Source organism: Dendrobium catenatum, unplaced genomic scaffold, assembly GCF_001605985.2.
Source record: "Dendrobium catenatum unplaced genomic scaffold, ASM160598v2 fragScaff_scaffold_1557, whole genome shotgun sequence".
Taxonomy (NCBI): Eukaryota; Viridiplantae; Streptophyta; class Magnoliopsida; order Asparagales; family Orchidaceae; genus Dendrobium; species Dendrobium catenatum.
In genome coordinates this window covers 1,725,492-1,743,893 of record NW_021320019.1, presented here as the reverse complement: position 1 = coordinate 1,743,893, position 18,402 = coordinate 1,725,492, and the positions used below count along the sequence as shown (strand labels likewise).

Sequence of the window (18,402 nt, the reverse complement as noted above, 5' to 3'; positions counted from 1 at the left end):
TTTAGTATTAAGAAAACTAATCACTTTCGCTAATGATTTGTTTAGTCTGTAATAATGGCCCATACATGGGATTATATTCCCATCTCATGCATGTACAGTACCATAGAGTAAAGTTTTCTTAAGCTTTTTAATGGCCTATTAATCATAGGATATTCAACAACTCTAAACATGCATTTTTTATGATTTCGAGGGTTGGTTCAGGAAGAGCTTAGGATGAGCAATTTTTCATCCTGATTTTTTTTTTTATTTTTTAGAAAAATAAATATTTTAACTATGTTATTGACATTCAATAAATACACTTGTCCAATTTCTAAGAAAAATTTTATTTTTTATTATATTTTGTCCGCCCTCAAAAAAATATATTTGCTTCACCCCTAATGATTACTAATTATGAGAGAAACCTGCTAATCCCCACATTTTAAAACAATTTGTTCCCTTCTCTCTCTTAATTTAATCCTCTTTAACTTCTGCTGTTGAGGAGATTATAGACTAAGGTAGTGCAAGTTGTTATTAATCAACTTTGCACAGCTAAATTTGTCTCAGTTGGCTTCGTAATGATGGTTTTTGAAAAAAAAAAAATTCTTGCTTATTAATTTTTTGGGATTTTTACATGTCTAACACTTAAAACTACTATATTTACTTATCTAACATCCAAATTTCACTATTTACTTATCTAACACCAGAAAAAGCTTGCTCTCATCAAAACTAACACTCCGTTACCTCCCGTCATATGCAAACCCCGACCCTATCTGATGTAGTGGATCGTCGGAAGACTCGACCTGCAAGAAGGATTTCGGTTTCCCAATCCAGGGAAGAAGAGAAACAAGCTTCAAAAGCTTTAAAATGAGCTAATATTTCATTCAATGACCTCAAAACCTTACATGAGACCTATTTAAAGAGGAAAATAGATGTATCTAGAGTAAGGAAGGTAAGCTAGTCCCTAAGCACAATAAAAGCTAAGATGTTCCTACATCACTATCTTTCCCAAACTTCTACTTCGCCTTCATTGCCTCGCTTGGTCGGCTCATCCATTTGTTCGCCTTCATTGCTTCGCTTGGTCGGCTCATCCGAAACTTCTGCTTCGCCTTCTGCTTGTGCCAGATTTGTTTTCCTTTATAACTTTTTCATTTCAAAACTTTTAAGATAAAATGTTTAGAGAAAGAAATGAAGACTTGCTTTAAATGAAGTTTACTTAGATTTAGATTATTATCCTATATTTTGCAGTAGCAACAATTATTTGTAATAGTGAGATTTGAATCTAGTACACTAATTTCAGGAAGAAGCAACTTTTGAGAGTTCAGAACATGAGCGAGATCAAAACTTAAAGGTTTAGGTTGCATTTGTGAATAAAAAATGCTACATTTTTTAATTTGTTAATGGGAAACAAGTAGCAGCAAAAAAAAAAAAAAAACATCGTCGTGGGCGGCGTGTAGAAGACGACCAGCGTGGACCATGTGAACACCTAATTTTTGAATTGGCGTGGAGAAGACGACCAACGTGGACAACAGTTCGGATTGGTTGGGATGTATTCGAACAGCCTGGAGAAGACTAACGGAGGGCGGCATGGAGAAGACGACAGGCGTGGGTGACGTGGAGTTGCTCCATCGGGGCGTTCTCTTTGGACGGGGTGAAGGACGTAACGGGAGGTAACGGGAGTGGTAATTTAGGTAAACTAGTAGTGTTTTAGGTGATAGAATATTAAATAGTAAAGTTTGGATGTTAAATAAATAAATAGAGCAATTTTAAGTGTTATGTATGTAAAAACCCCTTATTTTTTTTACAAAATATGATTAAAATGTTTACTTAATTTTTTTTTTTTTTTTTGGCAGATTGCGCTTCGAGCGCAAGCTCATCAGGATATTTTTTTTTATCTAACCAATGAGCCGTCGCCTCGTTTGCTCGTAAATTAGATTTTTTAAAAAATTAGTAATAAATTTAATTATAGTTAGGTGGGCTCCATCCCGCAAATCAAATTTAATTCCGAAAAATAAAATAAAAAATCCAATGATTCTGAGTGGTGGATGTCGGGTCTGTAGGGAACAACATGACACCCACGACTGAGTCCAACTCGGTCCCACGTGTCAACCCCCGTATCTTCCCACCCTTTTGCTCGCACATGCCGTGGAAGGCGTTCCTATTTCCGCTCCATGTGATCACGCCTTTACTGCTTCCCACGTGATTTCCACCGTACAAAGTGCATCGAGCTCGGCTCGCCTCGGCTTACTGCTAAGCCATTTTGATGGCTCGTAATTATCAGGGGCATTTCTGACAGTGAATAATTTATCTGATTTTTAGAGATCCTAACATCCACCATGCCACTATCACAATGAATGATGAAAAGAATGAAAAAAAAATTATTCTGTTTGGATGCTGAATGTCGTTTGGAGATCAATTAAAATTTATCACGTCATCCTTTCGTTCGGTACCTCGACTCGGTACTACTCGATACCGATGACTGGACATATTTTGGTTGATTTTTGAATGGTGATCCGCGTCTGGACTCCGCACAAAAAAATTTATTAAGATGAAAGCTGTACTTTTGTGACCCATATATGATTATCAATTGAGTGATTATATATTAATTTATTTATGTATTTTTAAATATTAATTTGTTATTTATTTCAGTTATTATTTATTTTTTTATTTGCATAAATTTTATTTTTTCTAAATATTAAGATGAAAAAAAAAAGTTATCTACATCATCAATCCTAAAAAGAGAAAGAACAAGAGGCAGAAGAAATAGCTTAGGAAGATGAATAATGAATTTCTCGGCTCCTTGTTCACGTCACTATTCTCTCTATGGTGTGGTTGGCGTACATGGAAGATTCGACGGTGGTCGGTGACCGAGAGATGATGTGGCTGTTAGGATTTAACGGAGACACAACAATCAATTCAATCGTCTCCAAAAGACATGCCAAATCATCGAGAAGAATTTTCAGAAGCGTACCTGAATCCATTGAAATGCAGAATCAAAGTCTTTCGATCTTCCACGTTTAGAGGGGCGTTCTCCAATAGAGCGAGAGACCCCTTCTTTTCACTCAAGATGAGAAATGAGGGAAATGAGAACTTAACTGCTTAAACTGGGAACCACGACCTTTTTATACTTTAAGTGTATTTATTTTATTTCAGCCCATCATTAAAATAAAAATAAATACTATGCCTCTACACAAATTAATTCCATACAAAATTAATTAAGATGTCAAATAAGCCAAATAATAATTTAATACTTAAATAGATCACGAATTTTAATTGGCTTAATTTTAGATAGCTTATAATGTACAAAACTTTATTTATATGTATAAGTATATGAGTCCACTTATAAAAATTTCCCAACAGTGGCGGCTGTTGATTACCGAGCGGTGGTCCGACGGTGATCGGGCTACCTTATTTGTTAGTGTTAGCAGAGGTGTATTGGGTAATGGGATGGTGAACTTATTTAGCAAGATCCATCATTTACCATCCATCAAATTGCAGATGTTGGAAAGAATGATAAATGATGATGATGATGATGTTGATGATGATGATTTGACGGAGAATGGAAGATAGAGAGCTAGAGTTATCGGGGACAAAATGAATGATGTGGGCCTGGAGATGTGTAGTTGAATAGGTGAGGGGAGACATCTAAAAAAGTTGACAAAATCTCATGCACAGAATGTTGTACGGCAATATCATACTATACATTTAGCAAAGTTTTGAATAATTTTGTGATTTGTGCTCCCTTTATATCAAAAGGATGGCACGAATAATTTAGCACATCAAATGGTTACGAACAAATTTATGGCATTTGTGTGAGATAAGTTGCATAAGATCATTTTAATGGGACAAGATGTATCTAAGCGATCCTTTGACGATGAAATGTGCTGCCAATTATTGCACAAACTATGTAGAATAATCATGTGCATGGATTAGTGGTATCATTAATGTTTTGGGAATGATAGTTGAGTGTTGTGGCATGAGGAGGGGGTGATAATTAGGAACTTTTTTTAGGTCCGGTGTAAGGACGTAAATGAACGTCTGGTCAGAGGCAAAATCCTGCCAAAAAACTCGGTATTTGCTCAGTATTACTAGGTATTATTTGATAATAACGAGGAATACCGCTCTGTGAAGATCAATACCGAGTTATACCGAGCAATACCGAGTTGTACCGAGTTTTTTCTAGGAAAAACTCGGTACAACTTTTGTATAATTCGGTAATATTGCTCGGTATAACTCGGTATTGGATCTTCACATGATGGTATTCCTCGTTATTGTTTGGTATTGCTCGGTATTTCTCGCATTAATCATGTGAATTTGAGTGAAAATTAAAATGGTCGGACCGGCCGGTTGAATCATTTGGAAGGTGAATTGAAAGTTGGTTAGTCAAAATCGAATCTAAAGATGTAATGTATTGCGTGTATTAGGTAGAGAACTTGATTGGATGAGTGTTGTGGCGAGGTAATCTTCTTCGCATTGATTGAATTAGTTTTTTTAGCTTACATTAATGATAATGAAGACTGTATTCATTTGTAGCAGGGATGATTAATGTCTAAGCTTGTAATGAAAAAGAAAAAAATATATATATTATATTGGACTTTTATTTTAGTTGTGTTGCAAGCTAGTATATCGCGGCAGTTGTCACAACCCAATCCGATCAGGATAGGTCCTATCATGTTGAGCTGTGATATGCAAATCCTAAGATATAGTTTTAGAATTATTTCAGATTTTTCTGGCAATAGTTATTTAAATAGAGTCCTAAGCTTAGTACCTCATCAATTTTGAAGCAAAATACATATGACAGAAGAGTAATTATCATTCCAATTCCATCTCTTTATCTTTTAGGCAATGACAGAGCTAAAATTTTTTCTTAGGAGGAAACTAATTGATGATTTCAAAAATACCCATAGTATTTCTCAGAAGAGTTTGGAATCAGCATTGACAATTTAAAAAAAAAAAATATTATAGTTTCAATACAAAAAGAAAAAATATATGTCTATCAAAATCTTACAATTACTTATGTTATCTACAATTTCTCCTTTCAAATTTTATATTTTGAATTTGCTAATTTTTTAAAATAGTTAAAATAAAATTTAAAATCATTGAATTTATTTTGAGATACATGTAAAATAAATTTTGTAAAATAAATTTTAATTGAACATTCATTTATTATATTATCTTAAAATAAATTTAATAATTTAAAACCATCTTTTTTTTTTAAATTGTCATGAAGATATAGTAACCCAGTTTTTTTTTTTTTTAGGTTAGTTTCAAACTAATTTTTACTTTATGCCAATTCATTAGAACTCGTCTTAAGGGCTATTTCATCGGTTGTGCTTTCCCTTGATCGTGGACCGTCTATTGGGCATTTGAATATCTTAGTGATATTAAAATTTAGTGATCTTGGGCTCGTTGGATTTGTCTCTTCGAGCCGCTTGATTCGACTATAAGTAGGGCTGCAAGCGAACCAAACGTTCGACGAGCTACTCGTTGTTCGGTTCGATTAAAGCTCGTTTGTGATCGTTTAATTAACTAAACAAACAAACTTGAACAATATTTAAAATACTCGATTCTTAAATAAACAAACTTGAACACTAATGTGTTCGGCTCATTTATGTTCGCGAACAACATCATTTGAAGTTCGTGAACAAGCTTGACATTAAGCTCGATAAAAGCTCGATTCATGTTCGATTTTGAACTTGTGACTAAGCTCGATAAAAATAATTAATATTTGACTATAGAATTAATAAATATAAATAATCATTACCTTTGTTACATAGACAATTGCTTTTATTATAAATGTGTTTGTTCATAGATATGTTCATGAACTTGTTTGTTTGATAGTTAAAAAAATTCGTTAAATATATTCGCGAACAAGCTCGATAAACACTAAACGAACGAACATGAACTGAACATGAACCGAACATGAACACTCCTTAATTTAAATGAACCAAACATGAACACAAATGCTAAAGCTCGAACAAACATGAACCAAACTTGAACAAGCTTATATTAAATGAACACAAACATGAACACTCACATACTCGGCTCGGCTCGGTTCATTTGCAGCCCTAACTATAAGCATGTCAGGTTTGTAAACCATTTGGTAATCCAAATTGTGGTTTGAACCTTTCAACAGCGCTTCGGGTCTTTGATTTGGACCCATTTGGGCTCGGATTGGGTCGAATTTGGTGTCGTTGGGTTCGTATTTTCAATACATTCAGATCGACTGTAAGTTTGTTAAAATCATAGTTCATATGGTCCTAATTTTAATTTCAAATTTTTCCAACTTGATTTTGGCGTGAGATTCGTGCCCGATCAAGATAATTTTTTTATAATAAATCAGTCATATATGAATGTCAAGTGCCTTATGGCTAAAGATTATACTATATTTGAAACTAAGATCCAACTAAGCCTGTAAGTAGATGTTTTAAATGACATAAGAGAAATTATTTATTAAATGTTTTCATATAAAATTATTTAATTTTTTATTTTTGAAGATGCTCCTTCACTCTAATTTTAAGATAGGAGAATCATAAGTCAGCACATCTGTAAGCCACTAATGGCAGCATTACACTTCACCTAATCACCTTTCAACATAAGCTTATCAGCTTCTTTTATCAATAAATAATTCTCTTCTTTTTTTGCTTTTAATACAAAAATAAAAAATATGTATATTAGAATAGACTTTATATATTAAATATATGTTAAAATTAATATAATAATCTTTTAATATTATATGTAATATTAATTTAAATTTTTTTATTAATATTTATTATGAGGATATTCTTACAGGTTTTTTTAGAAAAAATAATTGGTTGGAGAATAAAGTCAACGGTCAAACTACGAAAGCTACAGCTTCAACTGGAAGGTTAACCATGATTAAATTTACTATTCCGTTTGAGCTGTTGCAGGGAACAAATACCGCCTATTCAACCCAGCAAAGCTTCCTATTATAAACCAAGCCGTCTCTCATCTTCCTCCTCAAATCTAACCCTTTCTGACTTACCTTCTTCTTCTTCTTCTTCTTGCTTTCTTTAACCATCTGTAGTTTTTTTTTCCCCTTTTGCTTTGAACCTTAGCCGGCAGAGGGTGAGAGATCGGATGCTGATAGATAAGGATCAAGATCTCGGGCTTAGTCTTGGCCTGAGCTCATCGGAGGCCGGATGCTCACTCCAGTTGAATCTAATGCCGTCTTCCTCTCCACCACCGACTGCCCTTTGTCTAACCCAATCAGGTATACCATGTGATCTGGCTCTGCTTCCCTCGATCTGAAACTAAAATTTGCTTATCTGATGGGGATTTAATGTTGCAGAACAGAGGACGGTTCTGGCTTCGCAGGGGATTGATGTCAACCGCGCTCCGATGGCTGAGATCGAGATCGAGGAAGATGCGGGTGCGTCATCGCCGAACAGCACCGTTTCCACAGAGAACTACGGAGGAAAGCGCCGATACTATGCGGGTGGCGGTGAAGAGATTGATGGGGATCGGGCGTGCTCGCGTGGTGTGAGCGATGAGGAGGATGGAGACGGATCGCGGAAGAAGCTGCGGCTCTCGAAGGACCAAGCTGCCATTCTTGAAGAAAGCTTCAAGGAGAACAACACGCTCAATCCTGTTAGTTTTCTTTCCGTAGATTTGGAAGTTTCAATTCATTTTAGTTTGATTTGTTCCGGAGTTAACCCAAAGTTGTTGAATTGCTGCAGAAGCAAAAGCTGGCGTTGGCGAACAAGCTCAATCTGCGACCACGGCAAGTGGAGGTCTGGTTCCAGAATCGTAGAGCAAGGTAACCATTATTGTTCTTCCCAAATTTCTGACCCAAGACGCTTTTTTTTTTCTATTTTTATTTAATATGTAAAAACGTGCAAGAATATAAATAAAATATATGCTTCTATAATACTATATTTTAAAATCGACTAAAAAGTTAATTTAAAAGAAAAAATAAAGCCCTCATTTTTTTTCTTATGGCACAAAACAACCCTAAGCTGCTAAGCATTGGGCATTTTTTAAAAATATATTATAATTTTCTGATTTCTAACTGATAAATTACTAAAAGATTTGGAAAGAAAAAGCTTCATTTTGTGGGGTTTGATCGATTTCAGGACGAAGCTGAAGCAGACAGAGGTGGACTGTGAGTTCCTCAAGCTTTGCTGCGAGAATCTGACGGAGGAAAACCGCCGGCTGCAAAAGGAGGTGCAAGAGCTAAGATCTCTGAAACTCTCCCCTCCATTCTTCATGCACATGACTCCTCCAACCACCCTCACAATGTGCCCTTCCTGCGAGCGCATCGCTGTCTCTAACTCCACCGCCCCTCCACCACCGCCGCCAGCGAAGTTGCCGCGCTCTGATATGCACCAGCTCTTCCCCCGGCCTGTACGCCCTCCAGTCGCCGCGATTCCAGGCTGGGCACCGATCGTGCTCCGGTCATCTTTCCTCAACGCCACGGCCAAGCCGCAGCGCTCCTGAGCGATTTTAATTTTTTTTTTTCTATTTCCTTTTAAAATCTATCCAAAGCTTTTAGGCGGAGTTGTTATTTGTATTTTTTTAATTTATTTATTGAGATCGATATTTGGACATAATGGTTAAGCTAATTAGTAATTACACAATAGCCATATGCTGTATGGTATCCATGCTGCTACTTAGTTTAGTTGCGAGATTGCTCTTCAAAGTAGATCCTTTAGTTTGGAAAATTAATTTAAATTAACATTTTATTTAATAAAAATGGATAAAATTGAATTTTTTTTTACTTTTGAACCTAACTTTAGTATGTATAAATTTCAAATTTAATTTTTTTGTATGTTTAGATCAATTAAGGTTTAGTTTACAACAACTTTCTTTCTGCTTCTTAAAACAACTTCCTAGTACAAAAAATTACTAAGAAATTGTTTTAAGAAGCAATAAGAAAGTCGCCCCAAACGAAACCTAAGACAAACTAATAAACACATTACATATGTAAAACTCGAATCTAAACTTACTAATTGGCAAGATAACCAACAGATCAAATTGAGCTACATAAATCATGCCATTTATTGAAACATTTTCAGTCTTTGAAAGAGGAGAAAGAAGTTTAGCGTACAAAAGGATTGTCGACATTCTTATATGGTGTGAAAGTTTTTTTTAAGGCAAATTGAATATTGCATCTTTGAGATTTTTCTTTAATAAAATTTATTTTAATTATGAAGGTTGTGAATTTTTATAGGAGCAAATTTTGCATCTTTGATCTGACACTAAAAAAACTCTTGATTAGAGTCTTATTTTAGTTCATCATTATATATATAGGATAAAGACCATAGGGTTAAACTCAAAGTTTCATGAAAATCAAATTGCTAAAAGAGAATTTAGGTAGTAAATTATGAAAGTTATGGAAATCAGTCAAAATAAGAGAGAATATTGGTAAAATGTGCCCATTAGTTAATCCTAAGTGTCGTGACGTTATGCCTCACAAAAAAAATGAAAGAAAATATTTAGTAGATAACACTTTGGTGCTTGACCAAAGCGGATTATTATTCTATGTTGATGTGGAATGTCATCCGAAGACCAGTCAAAATGCGCCACATAACCACTCCGCTCGGTATCGTGGCTCGGTAGCGCTGACATGAAGCATTCTAATTGGTCTCCGGACGGCGTTTTGTGTCGCCGTCCGACATCCGCACAAAATAATTTCTCACCAAAACGATGCGGTGGTAAAAATCAAACTTTTTTTCAATTGTGAATTGAAATAGTTTTGATTTATCTTGTTATTTATTTAATTGATTATGTGGCAAGTTTTTGGTCTACAACACTTCATGATATCAAAAGAAACAATAAAGGCTAGAGAAAGTTGAATTCATAATTTTTGAAAATTTTAATAGGAATATATATACTCAGTTATGATTTACAAATATTTATCTTTAGAACGTCATATAATCTTTTAATTAACTTGGCTTAATAATATGATTAATTGCTTAAACTATTTAGGTTTTCTAAAGTTTTCCAATTGATTATAAAACAAGTTTTAATTATGATTGACGACCTGAATTTTTCATAGTAAAATCATATCAAAATATTGAAGAAGTATGATATATTTGATTAAACCATAAATCTAGATTTTCACTCTTCTTGAAATTTAAATTTAGTTTTTGCAATATGAAATAATTAAAATTTTATCTTGATTACATTGAATAAATTTAATATTTAATTATTCATAATAGTACTTTCTATCATGGCATTGCCCACTTCCAAAATAGTTAGAGCAAAAAAAATTTTCTAGCACCAATCATGATATGACACTGATCCATCATATAAAATAACTCATCATTACAAGACGAAAACACCCTTACAATAACTCTTTCAATTAATTTTAAATATATATTACCTAAAATTTTTTTAAGGGAATCATGCAATTGTTAAGTTTGAACTCGTGTAAAGAAAGAAGTTTCTTCTTTTCATATACTCTTCTTCATCTTACTCTCTTTGACTTTTTCACGTCACGAAGATATGGACTTAATTCCCTTTAATGATGTAGTATTGTTCATTTTCATAGTAAAATCTTCCATCGGACAACACAATACACTTACACTATGAAGTCAAATAATGTAATATACTAGTGTGCGAATGTCTTCTCCTTTTTCCTTCTTTTATGTTAGATATGTCGATTATTCTCATTTTTTACTTAGTTCTTCTCTCATTAAATAATTGGAATTTTTTCTCTTTTTCTTCTCATTAGTGAAAGTATCTCAAGCTAAAGGTTTGACTTTTATATTCTATCTCCCAACCCCATCTTTTCTTTATCTTTCTAGATTTTTTTTAATCTCACTTCTTAATTAGTAACTGTGTTTTTACTATGTTTTTGTGCGCACATTCACAAAATCTGGACGGTTCTCCTGTACGGACTCCGCTCGTAATAATCTCTCACCTTAGTGAGGCCATAGGAATAAGTGAGATTTTGTAATTTATCCCAATTTAATCCAAAAAAAATAGGCTTTTATGTTTTTTTCGTTGAAATGTCCACAACTAAGTACTTTTTTTAAATTTAAGCGATGAAAAGCTGTTTTTTACAAGTAAATTAGCTAAATTATTTTTGTCATAGCAACTTTACAATCAACTTTATAAAACATTGAAGTCGTGCCAACAAACTCTTAAACTATTGCCCACCAGTCCACCACTACATCTAACTACAGCTAAAATTAATTTTGAAAAATTCATAACCACAGATTTTGAAAACATGAATACTGAGGTAATCAAGCTGCCAATATCATACACAAAATTGCTTTACATCTCGATATACTACTAGAATAACAATCTAAACATTGCTGACTTTAATAATAAGGAATGAAAAATTCGAAAACTAATTTACCACACATAGGACGACTCCAAATCTATAATCTTTTGAAGGAGAATGAAATTCTTAACTACTTAAAGCAATCAAGCAACTATTCTCATACACAAATATGATTGACATCACTCTATACTATTTCAGCTCGATTTGAAATAGTTTTCGTACTGCTTTTTAGGACTGTTTTTTAGTATAAATTTTTTTTTATCAAAATACTATTTTAAAAAACAACGAAAAAGCTATCCCTTACGAAGCCTTCATTAACAATCTACACATTGCTAACTTTAATAATAATACATGATTTAACCATCAAGCAAAATGGGCCACGGAGAATTATAGCCTTGGGGCCCAAATCCAACTATCGAATGTCAGAGTCATGTAGGGGACATAGCCCATCTTACAAGTTTTGACTCTTACGATTTTTAAGTTACATATGAGATAGGTAATGGGCGGCTAAATAGAAAAAAACTTGGGCAGTAATACTCAGCTGAATAAGAAATAACAATAACAATAATTATTCTCTATTGATTAAGCCTGTAGCTTCTTCCACGAAATGCAACCCCTGCGTGTGGGTTGGGCTGCACCGGGCTGTTCATTTGGGCTCCTTCCCCCCAGTGAGCAACAAACTTGTGGCTACCAGCGTATGCGAGGTCAAGGTTTTCATATGAAAAAAAAAAAAAAAATTAAAAATGCTGACAAAAATGAATTTTTATTTAATTTTAAACAAGGTAGCATGCAGTGGGCAATAGCGACGGCTGGAGGGGTTGATTGGTAGTGACTCATAGTGGAGAGATTATTCTGCATGTATGGACATACTTGTTGTCCAGAGTCGAATCAGGTGTAGCCACGTCATTCAGTATCAAACAATACCGAGCTGCGGTACGTACCGAATAGGGGGTGACATGGCACATTCTCATTGGGCTCCGGATGAGATTCGATGTTCGCACAAAATAATTTGCCCTGATAATGGTGGTTGGAGGTGGTACTAAAGGTGGTGGTTGGCAATGGCTGGATGTGTTGTTGGGTGGTGAAGATCATTAGTTTTAAAAACAACTTAATTTATCTTTTAGAAATACAAAATAAAAATAAGCATAAAATAAACTAAATAAATGTGTTTTTAAAAAATAAAAGCAAATTATCCAATTTTCAGTAAAAAAGGCTTAAAAGGATACACAAATAGAGGAGTTTTCAGTATGTTCTTTCTTCCAGAAAGAGGGTAAAGCACTGCAAGAAAATAGTAAAGATGCCCAGCCAAAATACCCATGATATCAGGTTTTAGAGGAACACCAAATATCAAGTCCACTGCCAGCATTGCCCATGGCAGGTACATACCCTTTCAAACAAAAACAAAAATTTGTTAAATCTCTCAAATTCAGTAACCTGTAGCTTATAAAGAAAACTGCTCTTCATCTTAATGGCTACAGATTGCACACAAATCTTCCCACAAATTATTTGGATTGCGTTTCATTTCTTTCAATTTCCTTCAATCCAACAAAGGATTTGTAAAGATTGCTATTCAAATAAACAATAAAATACCTTAGCTTTAGGTTTCGTTTGGGACGGCTTTCTTATGCTTTTTAAAGCCGTTTTTTTAGTACAAAAAGTAAAATCTTTTTACTAGAAAGCTGCTTTAAGAAGCAGCAATAAACTCGTCCCAAACGAAGTCTTAAATTGACTATGAATAAGGCTTCGTTTGGGACGACTTTCTTGATGCTTCTTAAAGCTGTTTTCTAATACAACAATTTAAATTTTTGTACTAGAAAGTTGCTTTAAGAAACACTGAGAAAGCCATTCCAAACGAAGCCTAAGACTGTTTTCTTTGAAAATGATAAGATGAAAATAGTGATTACCTTTATTGTGACTACACCAGATATGCTGATTCTTGAATCTGGCACCTCGCTGGACCAGACGTAGAGGTTCAGGAAGACCAGAGATGGTCCTAATGTGGGATATTGATACTGTGGGACTGAGTCTGTCCTCCAAAAATAAACTGTTGGAATTAAATCAAACACCTGCCAGTAAAAGGCTTCATTGTGATGTATTAGAGAAGATGCATATATATGAGAAGATAATATTAAAAGAAAAGGAGATAGTATAATTTTTAATCTCATATATGTTAGGTAAAAAAATTTGTTTATTCAGAAATATTAAGTTGTTAGCTTTAATTATGGGGGTAAATTTGTGAATTAAAAATTGATTTGATTAGTTTTTTTTATTAAATTAAGCTTAATTTTATACATAGAGTTCATTTGATTGCTAGAAATTAAAATGTACTTTTAAAAAAAGTCAATATTATTAGAATTATCTTTCACAGTCTATTTGAGACATTTATAATATCTAATAAAGTTAGTTGTAAAGTTTGTTATGGAGAAAGTAACTTAAATACTCTAGTTGTAAAAAGCAATTTTTAATCACAAAAATTTCTGAAAAACGGTGAAAAATCCGCAAACAAATAATAGCCAACTGAAATTATAATTGTTGTATGAAAAGTAAAGCAGAAAAAAAAGACTATCATAAAACATAAAGCACACCCTTTATTGGATCTAATTAGCAATTAAAATTAACTTTGAGCTCCATGAACTTTATCAAAATTCTTTTAAATATAACTATATCAACATAAAATAAGTGAATATTAAATCATTTTCTTAATATATAATAGTGCTTTCTAACGTCAAGCAATGTAATGAATCAATGGTGCAAAAGAATCTATATTGATCATGGCTTGAGTCAAATATGTCTAAAAAACAAATTAATTTTTTATTATTTTTTAAAAATAAATTTTTAATAAACCTGTTGATTTCAATTCAAATTCAATTAAAATAAAAAATAAATCTGATCTTCATTTGATCTTCAATCCAACTTTTAGTCATTCTCAGCACAAGAAAAGTAAAGGGCTTTACCAAAAGAGAGAGTGCTCCAAAGATCATCATCCATAGAAAATCAGCAGTTCTTTGATTAAAGGCCCCTTTCTCCGGGAGAACTCCATACCTTGCTCTGTAAAATTAATAGGATTAAACCTTGCAATGAGATTTCAATTAAGGCTCATTGACTTCATTTAAGTTAGAAAACTTATTTTCAAAAGGAAATAAAAATTATTAAATTCATAATTTAATTGGATATAGTTCAGCACTATTATTATTTTCTAATTTAAGAAATCATACAAAATTCTCTAAAAATTGATAGTTTTATTTTTACAACAAAAAAAACAAAAAATTAAAATCATTAATTTTTAAATATACTTTTATTTACAAGCAACAAAATATGACTAAATCTAAATTTCAATAAATTCTTATTTGTTTGTTCTAAACATTATTTGAGGAAGCATGACAATCCTTAAGGGGCGGACCTTGGATTGTGGCCGGAAGTATTATTGGCATTGTAAGATGGTCATGTACCTTCTCTCTTGAATATATGAAGGGGTTCGCCTCGCCAATTTGGGTCCGATTTCCACGACTTCCTCTAATGTATTGAGATCCTTCCAATATTGCTCATATGGCTGCTATGATTGGTGAACATCTTTGGATGGATGAGCAGTTGTCCTCTTGGGGTCAAAGTTCTTATGCTAGAGTCTGTGTCCGCATTGATTTGACACACAAAATTTGGCTGGGATTTTGGATTAAGGGCCTAAATGGCAAATTCTTTGAAAGAGTTGAATATGATGGTCTTTCTCATTTATGTTTCCATTGTGAAATTATTGGCCATAATGTGGAGTCTTGCCCTAGCAAGGCGAAGCTGCAATGTGATATCCATATTGAAAGCACTCCTCAACCTTCAATTATGGATTTGCAGAATCTTGCCATTACTATGACTACTCAGCAGTCTAATCCTCCACCTTCCCAACCATCCTCCTCCCTTGATGTGGACCATTTGGGGACTTGATATGTCGTCACTAGAAGGCGGAAGCCCAAGCAGAAAGGCCAACATCCCGCCTCACCTTCTAGAGGACATAAAAAGAAGTGCCCCATTCCATCATCAGTTGAGCCCTTACCAAAGCCAATTGTTTTCACTGCTCTAAATTCCTAGTAGAGGGATGTCTCCAACCAAAGCCTGCATCTCTACAAGTAAAGACCTAGTATGTCTCATTCTCCACTACAGGAAGAACTGCAACGATTTGGGCCTGTCACCACTGCCCCAAGGAAGAGGGATATAACAACTGTGGAGTTCTTGGGCGGGGTTTTGGTCCCCTCAATTGATGAATGATGAGGTCTTCGTGTTCGTATTGTAATATTGGTGCCACAATAAAATGGGGTCGATGTTGTCTGGAGTGGTCCTTTATTTGCTTTGTTGATGCCCTCTATAATATCATGGGGGAGCTCTCATTTTCACTTCAGTGGCTTTTTCTTTGCTCTTTTCCCTTTCAGTTTTTCCTTGTTTTGTTTTCTTTTTGAGGCTGCTCTTCCCACCTTTGTTTTTTGTGTTGAAGAGGCACAGTTGATTTTTGTTTCAGTTTATACTCTTTTGTAGCTCATTTTTGTTTTAATGAAAATTATGATTACCCCATTTTTGTTTTAATGAAAATTATGATTAATGATAAAAAAAAAAAGAAGCGTGACAAAAGTTTTTTATAAAAGTTTGACTGAAGGTTTTGCTTGGGACAGACTTTTATTGCTTAGTATTTCAAATAGCAATCACATTTTCATTTTACTACTACTTTATCAATATTTTTTTAAAAAATTTGTAATAGAATCACAAGGAACTTTACAATCGACTTGATATATCATCAAAAAATTGTCTTGATCGGGCACGAATCTCGAGGCAAAATCATGCAGGAAATTTCAAAAATTAAATTCGGGATAATCTGAACTCTGATTTTAGCAAACTTACATCTGAACTAAATGTCTAGAAAATATGAACCCAACGACACCAAATTGAACCCAATCCGAGCTCAAATAGGCCCAAATCAAAGACCTGAAGCGCATTTGGTAGGTTCAAACCATAATTTGGATTATCAAACGATTTCCAAACTTGACATGCTTATAGTCGAATCAAACAGCTCGACGAGATGAATCTAACGAGCCCAAGATCGCCAAATTCTGGTATCATGAATACATTCAAATGCCTAATAGATGGTCCATGATCAAGAGATTCAACATTGGTCGTCCATTCAAACCACTCCCAATTTACCCTTGATCTTTCTCTTATTTATTGGTCATGCCACGCTTAGAAAACTATAAATAGACCCTCATTTCTCATGAGAGGGAACCCTAACAAGAAAGAAAATGAAGAGAGCTCTCTTGTAATCGTTAGTTTTAGTATTGAAAATTTATAATCACATAAATGTTTGTTATATTTTTTAAAATATGTATAAAACTTACAAATAATGTCTAAAAGATAATTTAGTTTTACATTTAAAAAGCATAAACAATAATTAATAATTAATTATATCAACTAAAAAATGATCATAACTTAAAATTTAATGGGAGATCGAGAGAGATGGCATGCTGATATTACAGAAATAAAATACTTTCTTACAGCATCACAAATCGCAAACCAAAATATACTGAAAATGGACCGAGGAAGAAGAAATTTGTAATAAGCCTCCAAATCTGTATTAGCAGAAAACAAACACATCAGGTGCATACTTTAACAAGAAACTTACAAACCCTATAGATACTGCAAATGTTACCTGAAACTTTTTCAGAAGGAGCTCATATGATAACAGAATAAAACGAACGTCAAATAAGTTTAAATAAGCAGCTGCAGTGGTCATAAGACACAGAACTCCATAGGCCTTCGTCACTGGTGGAAGTGAGAAGGGTGGGGACATAATAAGCAGCTGCAGTGGTCTATAATATCTGTAAGATTTATCGAAGATATTAAACAGAAAATAAGATAATAGAAACTGGTTAACAAAGAGGAGAGAGAGATTGCAGAGGACATACTCGCCTGGAGTGGACATCGAGGAATGAAGAGAAGGGTGGTGGTAATAGCGATGAATAGCAGTAGGCGATCTATCAGAATCTCTGCCTTCTTTTTGTTCTTTTTAAGGGCGAAGAGGCTGAGATGTGGAAGAAGCGCAAATGAGCAAAGCGTTGAAATGTCGTCTTGCAAGCAGCGATGTGACCGAGAAGACTGACTTTGAGCCCGTATTTGAGGTCGTTCGGTCAAGGTCTATCCCGGTGGGGAGCAAGGTGTAATAATTTAGTATTACAAGTCGATCATCACAAATTTTATTAATGTTTATATTGTTTGACAGTTTCAAAGCTGTATTTATGTGATTTCATTCATATACTGTTAGGTGAGCTGCGGAGATTTAAAAGAAGGAAATGGTGATTATGAAGATGGGAAAATTATGAGATGACTTACAGTGAAATATGATTGAATATAAAGAAGGTATCTTCATTGAGGATATCGAAGAAGAACTCAATAGGAGAGATTAAGAAGAAATAGCCGTCAAGAGCGAGATGGAGCTAGAAATTTTTATTTGTGGGGACATAATTAATGATTTTCAAAATATTCTCAATTATTTTTTTGATGCTTTTTTTTTTTTGTATTTTTATTTAGTAGTTCATACTAAAGTAATATTTAGATCTATCAGAAATATTAATATTTATTTTATTAGTTGTATTAGACACAAATTTATGATTATTTTATTTTATCGTAAATATTTTAGTATTAATTTTATTAAAAAAAAGATGTAACGCGTGTGCAAGAGAAAATTCAGATTTTATTTTTATTTTAGGTTAAAAATGTTGAAGTAGCAATGTGAATAACTGAAAGTTCGTTAGGAATGTTAGGCCCTCTTGAACTTAGTCCCACGCTAATTAAAGAGAGAGGTGAATTGGAAAACTTTAAAATCAAAACACAATCCAAATCATCACAATCAAAGTGCGGAAATTAAAACACGGAAACAGTAAAAAGAAAGAACACACCAGATTTATAGTGGTTCGGTCAAACCTTGACCTACGTCCACTCCTTGGAGGCACCCCCCAAGTATTGCACTAAACTAGTGTCTCTCCTTTAGCCCCCACGGCTAGGCGGAGAAGCCCTTACAAAATCACTTCCACCTTCCCCGGTGCGGCGGAGTCGCCGGGTCCTTTGACACCAAAGAGACTTCTTCTTTGGTGAACTTATCTCGAGACAAGCCTTGAATTCGATGGTACTAAGGTGCGAGTTCG

General features: G+C 34.0%; 2 protein-coding genes across 5 annotated transcripts; one reads left to right on the top strand and one right to left on the bottom strand.

Annotated features, from left to right (window-relative positions):
* Window positions 1–6,934: 6,934 nt before the first annotated feature.
* On the top strand, window positions 6,935–8,596 carry LOC110093830 (homeobox-leucine zipper protein HAT4). The gene is made up of 4 exons (XM_020818836.2): window positions 6,935–7,210; window positions 7,289–7,587; window positions 7,677–7,756; window positions 8,073–8,596. Exons 1-4 carry the CDS (start codon window positions 7,078–7,080, stop codon window positions 8,434–8,436), a joined length of 876 nt encoding a protein of 291 aa, XP_020674495.1. The 5' UTR covers window positions 6,935–7,077; the 3' UTR covers window positions 8,437–8,596.
* A 2,967-nt stretch (window positions 8,597–11,563) lies between these two features.
* On the bottom strand, window positions 11,564–17,297 carry LOC110093823 (derlin-1.1). 4 transcript variants are annotated; one of them, XM_020818821.2, is made up of 8 exons: window positions 17,167–17,296; window positions 17,070–17,079; window positions 16,911–17,036; window positions 16,757–16,830; window positions 14,185–14,278; window positions 13,135–13,296; window positions 12,457–12,617; window positions 11,564–11,917 (listed from the first exon to the last, which is right to left on the bottom strand). In XM_020818821.2, the coding sequence occupies exons 1-8, from the start codon at window positions 17,181–17,183 to the stop codon at window positions 11,806–11,808; spliced, it is 756 nt and encodes a 251-aa protein (XP_020674480.2). In that variant the 5' UTR covers window positions 17,184–17,296; the 3' UTR covers window positions 11,564–11,805. The 4 variants fall into 4 exon arrangements, with proteins under 4 accessions (XP_020674480.2, XP_020674482.2, XP_028556422.1 ...); XM_020818823.2 differs by having other exon boundaries at window positions 17,171–17,296; XM_028700589.1 differs by having other exon boundaries at window positions 16,911–17,079; window positions 17,167–17,297.
* Between the last annotated feature and the right edge of the window lie 1,105 nt (window positions 17,298–18,402).

What these genes read in the sequence shown, in the direction of transcription:
- LOC110093830 (XM_020818836.2), top strand. Translation starts at nt 7,078, where the DNA reads ATGCTGATAGATAAGGATCAAGATCTCGGGCTTAGTCTTGGCCTGAGC. An exon ending in CCTTTGTCTAACCCAATCAG is followed by an intron (nt 7,211 to 7,288) that starts GTATACCATGTG and finishes TTAATGTTGCAG; the next exon opens with AACAGAGGACGGTTCTGGCT. An exon ending in TTCCAGAATCGTAGAGCAAG is followed by an intron (nt 7,757 to 8,072) that starts GTAACCATTATT and finishes GATCGATTTCAG; the next exon opens with GACGAAGCTGAAGCAGACAG.
- LOC110093823 (XM_028700589.1), bottom strand. An exon ending in CTGGTGTAGTCACAATAAAG is followed by an intron (nt 12,618 to 13,134) that starts GTAATCACTATT and finishes TTTGTTTGAAAG; the next exon opens with GGTATGTACCTGCCATGGGC. An exon ending in CTGAAAACTCCTCTATTTGT is followed by an intron (nt 11,918 to 12,456) that starts GTATCCTTTTAA and finishes ATACGCTGGTAG; the next exon opens with CCACAAGTTTGTTGCTCACT.